The 14,725-nt window shown below is 40.6% G+C and overlaps 1 protein-coding gene across 3 annotated transcripts in view; it reads right to left on the bottom strand.

The window, feature by feature from the left end:
• zzef1 (zinc finger, ZZ-type with EF hand domain 1) overlaps positions 1–14,725 on the bottom strand; it is a 255,470-nt gene that overhangs the window by 142,187 nt on the left and 98,558 nt on the right. For all 3 annotated transcript variants that reach the window (XM_048556964.2, XM_048556965.2, XM_048556963.2), the window contains exons 23-27: positions 13,916–13,997; positions 12,173–12,374; positions 9,409–9,545; positions 7,970–8,213; positions 1,824–1,903 (exon numbers count right to left, since the gene is read on the bottom strand). In XM_048556964.2, coding sequence (XP_048412921.1) covers positions 1,824–1,903; positions 7,970–8,213; positions 9,409–9,545; positions 12,173–12,374; positions 13,916–13,997 — 745 coding nt within the window. The remainder of the gene's footprint in view (positions 1–1,823; positions 1,904–7,969; positions 8,214–9,408; positions 9,546–12,172; positions 12,375–13,915; positions 13,998–14,725) is intronic.

Below are 14,725 nucleotides of genomic sequence, written 5' to 3' on the forward strand. Positions count from 1 at the left end.
ATACTGACAGATATTCTGGGTTCATTCTCAGGCTAATGCCTTAACCAGAATCAACCTGCCTTACTTAAAAAATTTAACAAAAATAAAACATAACCTGCAGTTAACTGTCAGATATCATTTACTGGTGCATACTTCATGGCAAATGCCTACTAATCAGCACTCTGCTCTTAAATAATATGAATGTCATTTTCCCCTTGTTATTTCCTGTGAACTGTCCTGATAATTACAGGATGAAAAGCTTTGGGACTTTAAAAATACTCAAATACAGTTTTTGTTTTGCCTTGGTAGATCAGTGTAAATAAATATATTGCAAGATAGCTAACAGTCATTCCTCTACAGCGTGGTAATATTATTTCTCAAATGTTTGAGATAGTGCCTATACATGTCAGTTGCAACAAATCCATCCTATTTCTTCCCACTATCCATGAGAAAGTGCAAAGGAGATGCTTTATTTAACTGAAAATCCATGTTAATCAACATGATATTCTAGAATTTATCATAATAGGCAGGGGTCTGAAGTACTGGGCAAGTCCACATTTTATTCACACTATCTGGTCCTCCTCTCCCTGAACTCCAGTATCACAAAAAAAATTACACAAAGACCTTTCCAGAGGAGTAAAGAAAAGCCCTGTAACGATTGTTCTCTTGAGCACTATCCAATTATTGTGGAATTATTTTACTTCTCTAAATTTAGCACAGAAATAAAATTATGTAGAACATACAGCCTAAAAAACTTTCGGTCCAATGGCTCTCTGCAAATGTTAATGCTTCACACAAACCTCTTCATGGTTCACTGCCTAAGCCTAACCAGCAATCCTTCTATTTTTTTTCCTACCATGTGCATTTATCTAGCTTCCCTTTATAGTCACCCATGTTATTCATCTCAACCTCTGCTTGTGAATGAGAAGCTCACACCCTAACTACTCTCTGGGTCAAGTTTGATCTAACCACTTGGTTTACTAGTGACCACTGTATATTTAAGGTCATTACTTCTTGGTGTCCTCCTAAAAAATAAATATCATCACTGTTAATTCCCTCAATTTTTAAGACCTTAATCAATTTACCCTTCAACCTTATCCCTTCTATTTCTCCTTTCTCTCCAAATCCCAGTCTGGTTATCCTTTCCCAACAGTTATAATCTCAGAGTTGAATGTATTTGTAATCCTCTGTGCATCTCTCCAATGCCACTGTATTATGTTTGCAACACACAGACCTGCACTCAAGTGTGGTTAAACCAATGCGTAAAGCAATTCTTTTCAAGAAATGCTTCTCAATTTTACTCTTCCAGAAACGAATCCCAGCACTTTGTTTATATTTATTTATCGTCTTATTAACGTCCTGTGTGCTTTTATTCATTTGTAAATGTTTATGCTCTTTATAAATGCTGATGTCTTTGTCCATTATTCCATTTTCCAACCAGTATGTAACCTCTATTTCTCTTACCAAATTGTACCACCTCACCCTTGAGCATAAATTAATTTGCCATCTACACAGCCATTCTGCAAATCATGTATGTCTTACAGTTCATCATAGCTTTCCTTAGTGTCAATGATGGCACTTTTTCTCTGATTCCTGTTCTGGATCTCTGCAGGGCATCACTTCCCACCTTTCACAAGTTTGCATTGCAACTTTTAATCTCTATTGTTTCATTTTATAGACAGTTCATATGGCTACTTAGATCACCTGACTTGGCTCATCAAAGGCCTTTTGAAAATTAGGTACATCTACTATATAACCTCACGTGTACTTTGCTACTTCTTCAAAAGAAAACAGAGGCATACACAAATAAGGTGAAGGAAAATGTCACCTGTTATGAAACTTACTATCCACGTCTTCATTCCTTCAGCTAGTCCATACACTTCAGCCATCTCTTCACTGAAGCCGGTGGTACCTCCACTTGTAACTACAGGAACAGAAAATGTGGATGAACGCATAGCTAAGAGACAATGGCTATTACTAATAACAGATTGTTTTCTGAATGAGCAGTTGGATCATTGTAAGTAGTTAATCCACTGGTTCTTCAAGAACATAATGCAATTTAGGCTTCTGGACTGAGTGTTCCAGCTTTGTCAGATCAACAGCATCACCTGTAGCTCACAGCGGTTATAGCAGATGCTGATATTCCGTTTTACATTTCCACGTTAACTGTCCTCTGACAGCCTAAATTGCAATATTATTCAACTAGCAGATTGAATTACAATTTGGTTAACAAGGCTGAAGCTATAATTTCTTAGATAGCATGAATAGGAATAATATAATGGACTTCCAGATCAGAATTTCAAAACATGTTAATTGCTTTTAATGAACACTTGCAGTTGAGTAAAACTGCATTTGTTGTTAGAAATAGATTCAGCAATAAGACCATAAGAAATAGGAATAGAGTAGGCCATTCAGGCCCCTTAATCCTATTCCACAATTCAACAGGACTATGGCTGATCAGATGTACTTCACATCCACTGTCGTGCCCTTTTCCCCGTAACCCTTGATTCCCCAACTGACCAAGAACCTATCTCAGCCTTAAACATACACATGGACTCTGACCACAGCTCCCTGTAGCAAGGAGTTCCAAAATCTCTCAACCCTCAGAGGAAATTCCTCATCTCAGTCTTAAATTGAAGCCCCTTTATTCCGGAACGATACCCTCTGGTCCTAGACTCTCCTATGAGGAGAAACATGGAGAAACAGGAGAAACAATCCTCTCAGCATTTACCCTGTCAAGTTCCTTAAGAATTGTACACATTTCAATGAGATCACCTCTCATTTTTCTAAATTCCCATCAGTAGAGTCCTGAGCTTCATGGACCTAATTTAGGATTGGAAGCTTGATTTCTGGTAAATACCACAACTACGTTTATTCAAAGGAGGCTACAGTACATTATCAAACTGGAAATGCTCCTCAGCTGCAGCAGAATCAAACAGCTCAGTCGCATGCAAAAAAAACAATCGAGGGGACATTTAATAGTAAAACAAGGTGCATCAAGCACAGATGGATTAGATGTCAAGATAATTCACCAATGTGTCTTGCTAAAAGAATCTTTGTTTGGAAGCCGGGAACTCTCTCCCACCCTAGCTGCACTGTAATTGTATCTACACATGGACTGAGGAACAGACAATAAAAGGGTGCAATGCTCACCTGCCAAAAACTGAGATGTGAAAGAAAAAAAAACTGGTAGTACGTGCTCAGCTTTTCACTTAAAGATTGCAAGCAAAAGAATGTTCAAATAACTCAATTTTGTTAGAAGATGGATACTAGCAAGGGATGGATTGATTCTACTTCATGTCTCCTGTGCTACATGGCAAGCAAAGACAGAGTTTCCAAGAGGATGTGAAAATTGGGATGAGATACCATGCTATGCCATTCATTCAATCATAGAATATGTTTAATTCTATAGTTTGACACAGTCAATAGTGAAGGGCAGGAGAAACACAGCAGTTTTTTAAAATCAGAGTCCTCCTTGTACATGTTCAGTGATTGGGAATAACAAAAGGTGCAGCAAGAGACTGTAGCTAACCCCAAAACATCAATTTAAAATAAAAAAAACCTGTATAAAAGTTTAAATTCCCAACTGGATTGTTCCTAATGGGGAGGTGAATGTCTAGTGGTATTACTGCAGGCCTGTTAATCCAGACACAGAAGTGAGGACATGGGTTCAAATCCCACCATGCAGACGATAATTTTGAATTTGATAAAAATTGGGAGTTACAAGGCTAATGATAACCATGAATCCATTGTCAACTGGTGCGGAAAACCCCATCTGGTTCAGTAATATCTTTTAGAGAAGGAAATTGCCATCCTTACTTGGTCTGACCTACATGCAACTCCAGACCCACAACAATGTGGGTGACTCTTAACTGCCCTCTGGGCAATTAGGGATGGGTAATAAATGCTGCCTAGACAGCAACATCCATATCATATGAATGAATTTTTAAAAATAGCCTTGATTGAACTTCCTTCTATGAAGCTGGGTAAAACAAATGGAATGCATAAAATATTACACAAATTACTGGAGATAGAGAGATTGGCCTTCTTTCATACCTTTATAAACAAAAATTCGTGTGGTTTTCTTTTCTCCAGTAGAAATTCATTGCACCTTTCACAACATATGGAAGGTTGGCTGAAACCTGTGCCAATGCAAATCAACCTCACCACCCACAGCAAAGCAAGCACAAACCTGCATCTCTATTAATAGTAAATTCATTATATTTTCCGGCACACCTTTGTGCCTTTTTTTTTCAAAAACGGGGGCAAGAATTTAAAATAGGCAAGTTCCTTTAGACTAAAAAGCTTCTTCACTCTGCTAGTTTTAAAAGAAATATTAACAACATGTTACACCTTGGGAGAGGGGTTTCCATCAAGCATTTCATCCTAGAGACTGCTACTTGGCATCTGTTAGGACTGGAGAGGCTTAAAATGCAGCCCTGCATGCCTGTGCAGTCAGCAATTCAAATTAAACCCATTACCTTTTCCCCCTCCCCTTGGCCCTGGAATCTTCAGTGGACCTGGATATTTTCCTGTTAGAGGCATAGCAAGACCCATTCTCTAATAACTAAAGTAGGAATAAATAATCTAGAAAAGCAAGGAGTGATCTATCTTACCTTCATTTCATGTAAAAGAATGGAATTGATTATCAACAATAACATCATTTTCCCTACAGCATCAATCTGTGCACATTCCAAAGAACTTACTAAAATAAAAGCACTAAAATCTGTTATAAACATTCTTTTGGGAGAGTTTACCTTGTCAGATACATAGGAACCAATACAAAATACATGGATTTTCAAAAGACATCCAATAAGGTGTCACTAAAAGGTTATCATAGAAAACAAGAGTTCATGGCACTGGGCTAATTTTAATTAGCATAGATAGAGAGCTGGTTAACAGGCAGAAAGCACAGAGTAAGGATAACTGAGTCATTTCCAAGTTGGCAGGCTATAACCCATGGGGTACTGCAAGGATCAGGCATCAGGTATTTACAATTTATAATAATGACTTCGATGGAGATGCCAACAGCAAATACTCAAGCTTGTTGATGATACTTGATGGTAATGTAATCTGGTGAAGGTACAGTGGCAAGCAAGGATATAAACCAGTTGAGAGGGGCTGAGGTCAGAAGAACAAAACCCTTTTAAATGATGGAAGTTTCTGAATTCTTGGAGGAGATTTTGGTCTGAAGAAACAAAATTAGCACAAGGACACGGCAAACTTATGGGCAGCACGTTGGCTCAGTGGTTAGCACTGCTGCCCCACAGTGCCAGGGACCTGGGTTCAATTCCAACCTCAGGCAACTGTGCAAACTCCACACAAACAATCTCCCAATGTCTGTGTGGGTTTCCTCCTGTTTCCTCCCACAATCCAGAGTTGTGCAGGTTAGGTGGATTGGCCGTGCTAAATTGCCCACAGGGTCTGGGTGTCGGTGTGGACTTGTTGGGCCAAAGAACCTGTTTCCATACTGTAGAGATTTTATGAAACTATTCAAAAGGTAATTGGCCTTTATTGCAAGGGGACTGGAGGGGAAGTAGGAGGAAATATTGCAGTCATTGTTCAGGTGATAATGTACCTGAAGTACTGTGCGCAATTTTGAAAGATCATGCTTGCAGTGGAGGTAGCGCATTAGAACATAGAACATAGAACAGTACAGCACAGAACAGGCCCTTCAGCCCACAATGTTGGTTGATTCCTGAAATCAAAGGTTTGTCCTACAGACAGACTGAGTTGACTGGGTCAATGTTCCTTAGTATTTAGGAGAAAAAGAGGTGATCTCACTGAAACGTAAGTTTCTCAACGAATCTATCAGGTAGACTCTGGGAAGCTCTTTCCCCTGCCTCTGGAGTATAGAATGAGGAGTAATAGTCAAGAATGGGAAAAGGAGAAGGGACCGCTTCATTGAAAGCTTTGAGGGCTGCAGATGATCAGTCATTCAAGGCTGGGGATAGATTTCCAGAGACGTCAGGGACTTTATGGAGATCAGGCGGGGAAAGGGGAGTGGATTTTGGACATCAGCCACAAACAACTCCAAACAGCAGTCTTTTGACTTGAAAAGTTAACTCTTTCTTCCTTCACTGGTGCAGCCAGTAAGTTTATTACGCATCATACCCTGGCACTTCTGTCATCTGTAATCCGACCCCACCAAAGATGTTTTTCCCTCCCCACCCTTATCTGCTTTCCGGAGGGACCACTCTCTCCGTGACTCCCTTGTCCATTCCACACTCCCCACCAGCCCCACGACATCCAGCACTTTTCCCTGCAACTGCAGGAAGAGCTACACCTGCCCCTACACCTCCCCCCTCAACCCCATCCCAGGCCCCAAGAAGACTTTTCACATCAAACGGATGTTCACCTGCACATCTGCTAATGCGGTATACTGTATTCGCTGTTCCTGTTGTAGCCTCCCGTACACTGCGGAAACTATCGGAGGCTTGAAGCCCACTTTGTCGAACACCTACTGTCAGTTCGCAACAAACAACTGCACCCCCCATTCCTCAGACAACATGTCCATCCTGGGCCTCCTGCTGTGCCACAATGAACAGCATCTCTTATTTCACTTGGGAACCCTGCAGCCCAATGGTATCAATGTGGACATCACAAGCTTCAAAATCTCCCCTCCCCCAACCGCATCCCAAAATCAGCCCAGCTAGTCCCTGCCTCCCTAACCTGTCTTCCCACCTAAAGCCCCACCTCCATCTCCCACCGACTGGCCTCGTCCCGCCTCCTTGACCTGTGAGTCCACCCTGGACTGACCTATCCCCTCCCTAACACCCCACTCACACTCACCTTTACTGGTTCCAACCCTGCCTCTTTGACCCATCTGTTCCTCTCCACCTATCTTCTCCTTTATGTATCTTCCATCTGCCATCCCCTGTCCCCCCTATTTATTTCAGAATCCCCTTCCCCTCCCCTATTTGTGAAGAAGGGTCTGACCCAAAACATCAGCTTTCCTGCTCCTCTGATGCTGGTTGGCCTGCTGTGTTCATCCAGCTCTACATCTTTTATATAAATGACAAATTAATGTCCTTTGACTGAGGGATAAATACGGGTTATAATTGTTCTTTCTTGAATAATTTCCTCATGTCCGACATTGCAGCATTCCTTCAGTGGTGCACTGGAGAATCAGGTGGATTAAATGCTCAGGTTCTGACATGTGACTTACTGACAAGATGAAGATCACTCAGCCAGAGATGGAAGGGACAAGTGAATTGATGTCCCGAGTCTCAGGGATCAAAGCAGCAATGCTTTAAATTATTTTCTGACTTAAATTCAGAAATTCCACAAAAATTGATCAAATTCTCTGACAATAGACCAATGGGATGAAGCAAAATACGGGATTGAACAATGCTAATTGAAATTTGATGCAGAAGCTGTCAACCACAGTACATAGGAAGAACAAATAAGGCAATGCAAATATCTCAATGACATTGAAACAACTCATGCTGCAGTTGATGAGACCTGGAAGCCATTGTAAACGAAATAATGTAAAGCAGCAATGAGGAAAACTCAAACAGCATCATTCAAATAACAGGCAGGTGCTGGTTGCAGCACAGAGCAAGGGTCCATCCAGCTGCTGGCTGTAGCACAGAGCAGAATCAGAAGACAGTTTTGTCGTGTCAGAAGTTAGATCAATAAGATTGATTACTTCCTGACAAACCAAATGTTGAACGTCAGGAACTGTACGTGGGCCACCAGGCACCTCTTGCAGTTTACTGACACAGGACAATTGTGGTACATCCACAGCATTTCAGCAAGTGAGTTACAAGATGAGCACTTTATGCTACTGGTTTCCATTTCTTCCTCAAATACACATCGCAATTTGTACAAATTACGTTAGATGGCTAATGGAGCAGTTCGAGAAGCCCATGAAAATTTGGTGACATTTAAATATTTCCAGCAATTCCTTTTATAATGCAACACATGAACTCAAAACTAAATGTGTTTTATTAATTTTTAATAATTTTAACCAAGTAGTAGAATTTACCGTAAGTTCTCAGTGCACTGTGAAGATCAGGGCAGTGGTACATCATGGAAGCAAAGACCGAGTTCACAGCTTGATCAACTTTTGACCCAAGACCAAGTCCACCAACTACTTCCGACTTTGCCAACTGCTTCTTGCATAGGCTAATGAGTCTCTTAATTAGATCAGACTGAGAGTCAAAGGAATCCTCTTGAGAAGGATCCCAGGTAGCAATCTGAATCAGGAACTTATGAACATCATTCTTGGTCTATAATACACAATAGAGAAAGTGCAAAAAGAGTTATTTCCATTGGACACTGATTGCAGAAACACTACTTTTGCCTAGAAATTGAGGTGTGGAGGAGTAAACCAAAATTACATCCTGCTTTAAGAAATGTATGATCTTTACCTGAAGAACTCTAAATTTGCTCCTTAAATGCCTCTTCCACTACTTTTCCAATTTCACGTCAAACAGGATTCATTTATCACTAAGATAAACAATTCATTCAGCTAGCTCCACTACATGCCTCTAATCCATGCAAAAGCCAAAAGATCTTTAAACACGTCCCACTTGAGTCTAAACCTAAGCTCCCATCTGCCTACTTTCACTCTCAAACTCCGCACCCCGTCCAGGCCCATTTCCGCTGTAACTCATATAGCCACATTTCCATTCCTGACCCACCCACCATCTCTTCTTGGTCTTTGTGTTCGTTGCCAAAGCAAACAGTTTCATCTCTTCAGTCACCTTTTCAAAATCTGCTCCCCTGCTCAGAAAACAGCTCTATCCTCAGATTCTCACTAAACCCTATTTTCAAGTTTCTTCAATATATGTTGTCTGACATTTGTGCAAATTTCTCCTATGAATAAGCTTGATCACAAGGTGACTCACAATCCTTTCAAAGAACTGAAATTCTTCTAAAGTTATAAACTATATTCCCAATGACAATTAGGTATTACTTCTCCATCATTCTTTTCATAGACATTAACATTACTAAACAAATCCTTGAACAAATCTTCAAAAAGCAAAACATAAACATCTCACGTCAGTATGATTTTGACTGCATCTTTCTGATATACTATACTCTCGAATTTAGGGTATAGTGTGTACTGATTATGGAACTGGTTAAGCAGTTCAGTGCATGCAGTCTAAATCCCACCATGGCTAGTTGCCAAACTGAGCTCAATACAATGGCTAATTTGCAGAATGCCAACATACCACTCCCGTCTTACATTCTGAGATAAGTTCCAAGTGATTAGGGGCAACAAATCCTACTCTGCCAATGTTGAGCCTGTGTCAGTTACAAAAAACATCAAACTAAAGGACAGAAATTAAGATTTTAGAAACAGTGAACGCTCATCAACCCTGATTTAGTCATGGTAGCAATTTTATCTAAGACTATGGCTTAGATTTCAAGTTAATATTTTCTCAGTTTCAACAAAAATACAGTTTAATTCATCTTTACCATTTCTTGTGATGGTGTGCTGTCTAATGCTCCCTCTGGACATGGACATGTTCCGTATCTCAAGATGGGTTTCCAGAGATGACACTCAACAACAGATGTAACCTTCTCCACAGGTAATTCAACAGCAGGAAGTAATCCTTCATGAATAATGGGATGCAAGATGAAAATATCTTTAGTAATACTGAGCAACTGCTGGTAAAGTGATTCAATTATCAAACGAACATAAAAGAAGACATATCATACATTTATCCATTTTTTGAACTGTACAAACCAAAGCTGTTTCAAGTCAATGAAGTGAAGCAGTCACTGCTGTACTGGTGGGAGAAATGCTGGTTGTGACAAGTTCGCTTGTCTACTTGGCTTAATAAATTGTGTTCTTTACATAGACCTCTGACATAGACCTCATAGACTTTACATCAACCTCAGCTTCATGCAAAAGAGGCACTGCTGACAATATAACAGTCTCAGTATGGAGCTGAAGTGTCAGCCCATTTCTACTTGCTTGTGTTTCTGGAGTAGGACTTATACTCATACTCATGACCATCTGGTTTGGAAACAAGGGGGCTACCTGCTAGTAAAGGTCACGATCTGCAAGATTTCTGCATCAAGATCAGAACTGAATCAAAATGATTTCTAAAGGATTTCAACATTTAAACGAGACTGCTGCATTAAAGAGGTAACGCGTGAGCACAATTACTGCTTTCATCCTACAAGAAGGCTCTCACTGCTGCTTCTACTCCTTGCTGAGCTTGAACTAGAAAGACACAGAGCCAAAAATTTGCAAGTTTGCTTCATGGGCAGGTCCCCAGATGACTGGATACCTGTTGGCCTTTGTCCTGCCTGGGTCAAGATCATAGAACATAGAACATAGAACAATACAGCGCAGAACAGGCCCTTCGGCCCTCCATGTTGCGCCGACCTGTGAACTAATCTAAGCTCCTCCCCCTACACTATCAAATCATTATCCATATATAGAAGAGGAAACCTGAGACAAATTGCACTGGAATAAATTTGAGGCATTGAAACCATAACACGGGCATCTCTAGAGGAGAGTGAATAATTGAGGGCAATAGCAGTGACCAACTGTCCTTTCATCCTGTTGTGACCATCAGTTATTTGCCTGTTACCACTGGCTTCCATCGAAAGTCGATGCACTCTACCCATTGCAAAGTTCGGAACACAGCATAAACAAGGGTGTACTGTGCTCCACTCTTGACACCATCAAGCTCCAGGTAATTTCCCAACCCTCCATTCCAGGTCACTCTTGCCTGAACAGTGCCCATTAGTATCACTCAACTGCAGATTATTGAGTCCTCTTGGAGACAGATGTGCCCGCATGTTGCTCTCTTGCGTCAGCAGATAGATAAATTACCAGTTAACAGTATTATGAGGAGGAGCTCCCTTTACTAAAAAAAATTTCACAAATAAGCTTTCGATTTTTCCGCAAAATACTCAAGGCATGACAAAGATCAAAGAAATGCACATTTAAACATTTGCTGTTCTTCGGGGCCAGGAGCAGGGATGCACAGTGTTAATCAGAGAGGTATCTTGGGCAGCAGTGCTGCCCGCTCAAGCGTTGATACATCAAAGCGAGATCATCTCCACACAAGAGGGAATCAGAATCTGAGAGTTCCTCCTCCAATCAGGGACTGTGTGTTTCTCATGCTCCTCCAATCACAGGCTACCTCTCACCCTTGCTCACCGCTCCTATATCACTCATGAATGCTGAAGAAAATCAGTCTGAGATACTGAAGGTCATAAGATTAGTTCGGGTTTCAACAGAATAAATAAAAATAGTTTCCAATGGCTGAAGGATGGCTCGGATTTAATTTCTTAAGTTGATTGGGAAAAGAACCAGAGGGTACATGAGGAAACATTTTACATAACAATGGTTAGGAATTGGAATGCACGCTCTTCCTTATATTGTGATGGCTATAGTGTTCAAAAGAACATTGGATAAAACCTTCGGAGAAATAAAACAAAAAGGAGGAAAAAGCAGGGGAGCCATGGTGGGACTGACCGGACAACTGTGAAAGAACTACTGCAGGCTGGATGGCCTGAAAGCTCTATCTCTGTGCTGCACTATGCTATCCTACAGGGCCCAAACTGCACTGCGAAGAGACTCAGCTGAAGCTCAAGTTTAAAAGTAGTGGTGGAAGATCAACAGGGGAAGCATCAGGGCCTATATTTCCCTCCCTGGCTCTGTCAGTCTCAGTGCACCTGTCACAACAATCTTCAAACACGTTCAGCAGCTAATGATCCACTTAACTAGTATACTCATTAGAAAATAAGTTTGTCTAGTCATGAAAGTATTGGCAAATGGCTAAACACCAACAATATAGACCTACATTACTAGGCAGAAGTGTATTGGGATAAACGTACTGTATTATCTAACCAAAAGAGCAGAAATATAAACGAAGAGTAGCAGGCAGGGAAGATATCCACCTGTATGAATGTTGACACTGTAAAGCAATGTACTCAAAAAAGAATGTACTGAGAGAAATTTCCCCAGTCAGATGAAGAATTAGAAGGTAGAAACAGCAGAGCCTCGAGCCACAGTGGATTAGACACTAGTCTTTCACTTCTGAAATCTGAGAGGAAAAAAAACAGGTGGGATGGACGCCTCTCTCTGTCAACAAAGGTCCATGTGGAACGAAACTTGCGCAAGTTTCAAATGTGATACAACATCCAAATTATCAGTTAACTACCTAAGATTGAACCATAGGTGTGCTTTTTCAACTTTGGAAAAAATAAAGAACCTTACCGCAGGCTGAATTGAAAGACAGTGCTCGGGAAGCAAGGCAACCCATCAGTCGGGACACCAGAAGCTGTAGATCTGCAACCCAGGGCACTCGCACATCTGGCAGGCCATATGCTTTAGCTATGAACTTGTATCCCCATTCATTGTTGCAGTTGTCAGAGTGAAACAGAAACTGCAGCCGTGGGCCAGATTTAAATGTCACTGACTGCAAAGAGAGGTGCAACATTGAATGTTAGGCACAGCCAGAATTAAATAATGTTTCTATGATATTCTTACTGGTGTCTTGATTGAACTCTAGGGGCCAGATGAATCATTGGGAACAGGTAGGATTTTCAAAGGAATTATTTCCTCTTACAAAAATTTCCAAGCAACATACAGACTTCAATTACAGTCACAAAAAATGATCTGAAGGACTACCTTTTCTTTCCAGAAAAAAAATTTAATAAGCAAAGACACCTGATAATTTTTTTAAAATTCCAACTTTGAACTGGAGTCCATACAAAGGATTGAGGATGATAATGATTCCTGCTTGTTGGAGCACTCTTGAATTCAGCTTCTTTCCCCAGGTGCCACTGGTACATTAGATTTTTCTTTGTTCTTTCATGGGAGGTGGGCCAGCATTTATTGCCCATCCCAGAGGGCAGTTAAGAGTCAATCATATTGCTGTGGGACTAGCGTCACATGTAGGCCAGACCAGTTAAGGATGGCAGTTTCCTTCCCTAAAGGACATTAGTGAACCAGCTGGATTTTTCCAACAGTTGGCAATGGATTCATTGTCATCATTAGGCTCATAATTCCAGATTTTTGTTGAATTCATACTCTACTATCTGCCATTCGAACCCGAGTTCCCAGAACATTACTGAGGTCTCTGGATTAACAGTCCTGCGATAATACCATTAGGCCATCCTCTTCTCTGTACTGTTATTTTTATCAGCAGTTCTATACCAGCATGGATGCCCAAAACAAAATTTTGCATTAATCTTCAAGTTTCAGGACACCCATCAAACAAGGATATGTGCCAGAACTAAAATTAAATAGTTTAGGAGTAATGTTGCATGTGCAATTTACGCTCCCTCTTTGCAATGTATGTGATAGCACAAAGTGACAATATGCCAGGATAGACAATCGTCATTTTCAAATATTAGTGGACAAAAGGAATCTCACAGTAAATTATCTTCTTAGTTGCATGAGGTAAGGGTCGGGGTGGGATGGTCAGAGGATCAGTGTGGACTCGATGGGCTGAATGGCCTGCTTCCACACTGTGGGGATTCTATGAGGTACTTGGATCTTGTTGAATGATTATATGCGCCTAAATCACAAGCTAGTCAGATACTACTGTCCTCCAGCAATGGGCAGGAAAAAAATTTAACTCAGTTGCCGCAAAGAGAATAAGTGACAAGAGTGGATTCCAAAGGTTTCACATTAGTGAGTGTGCCATGGATGAATTACTTGCCATTGGGTAGTTCTTTAATGTAAAGGAAGGAATGTCAATGAGAATGTACAGCTCTAAAAGGGCTTTAAGATCTACATCAACCAAAGTAACAGGACACAGATTTTGTATTTCATCTAATTGCTGGTCCCTCCAACAATAAAAGAATCATTGCAACACAACCCAAAGTCTTGTCCTAAATTAGATATTCAAGTCTCAGTGTAATGCTTGAAGGCCAAGATTTCCCATTCCTACAAGCAAACATGCAGTATACAATAAGGACATCGAGAAACAAAACCAGTTGGGAAAGTTCTTACCTTTGGCCATTTCTCTGTTCCAACCTTTCCATCGTAGCGCACTTTCACTCCTCTAGAGTCCGTAAATTCCAAATAATCATACCTTTGAGAAAAGTTTTACAAGTGAGATATTTAGGTATTGAAGAGTTTCAGGTCATGTTGTACAAAGGGTGCTGATTGATACAATTATTCCATAATAATGTTAGCATTCCACCTATAAATCATAGCACTCAGCTAAACAAACATCTCAACTACAAATCTGGATTACAACCATGAAACAAGGAGATATCAGAAGCACGTCGGCTGCCCTAACAGGACAGAAGATGATAAAGGGTACAACTTTAAGAGATGGTGGAGAAGCAGATGGATGTGGAGTATATATGGTTAAATCACTGGACCTGACAGTGCAGGTCAAAAAAACAGATTGGTAAGTAGGAGTATAGTGTACAAAACAAGGAAGGTATGATAAGTCTGTGTAAATCTGATTATACAAATTAGGAGGAGCAATAGGCCATTTAGCCCCTCAACCCTGTTATGCCATTGAGAAAGATTTGGGCTGATTTGCTTGGTTCTCAAATCCATATTCCTGCCTGCCCAATAACCTTTCATCTTTTGCTTAACAAGAGCCTATTTAGCTCTACATTAAAAAATTTCAAGCTTCTGCCGCATTTTCAGAAAGGGGTCCAAAGACTCATAACCCTCACATTCCAGTTTTAAACCAGTGACCACTAACTTGTAAAAAGTGGCCCTAGTTCCAGATTCTCCCACAAGAGGAAACAACCTCTCCATATTGGCCCTATCAAGGCTCCATAGATCTTACATGTTTCAATT

This window comes from Stegostoma tigrinum, chromosome 27 (assembly GCF_030684315.1).
Source record: "Stegostoma tigrinum isolate sSteTig4 chromosome 27, sSteTig4.hap1, whole genome shotgun sequence".
NCBI classification, from domain to species: Eukaryota; Metazoa; Chordata; class Chondrichthyes; order Orectolobiformes; family Stegostomatidae; genus Stegostoma; species Stegostoma tigrinum.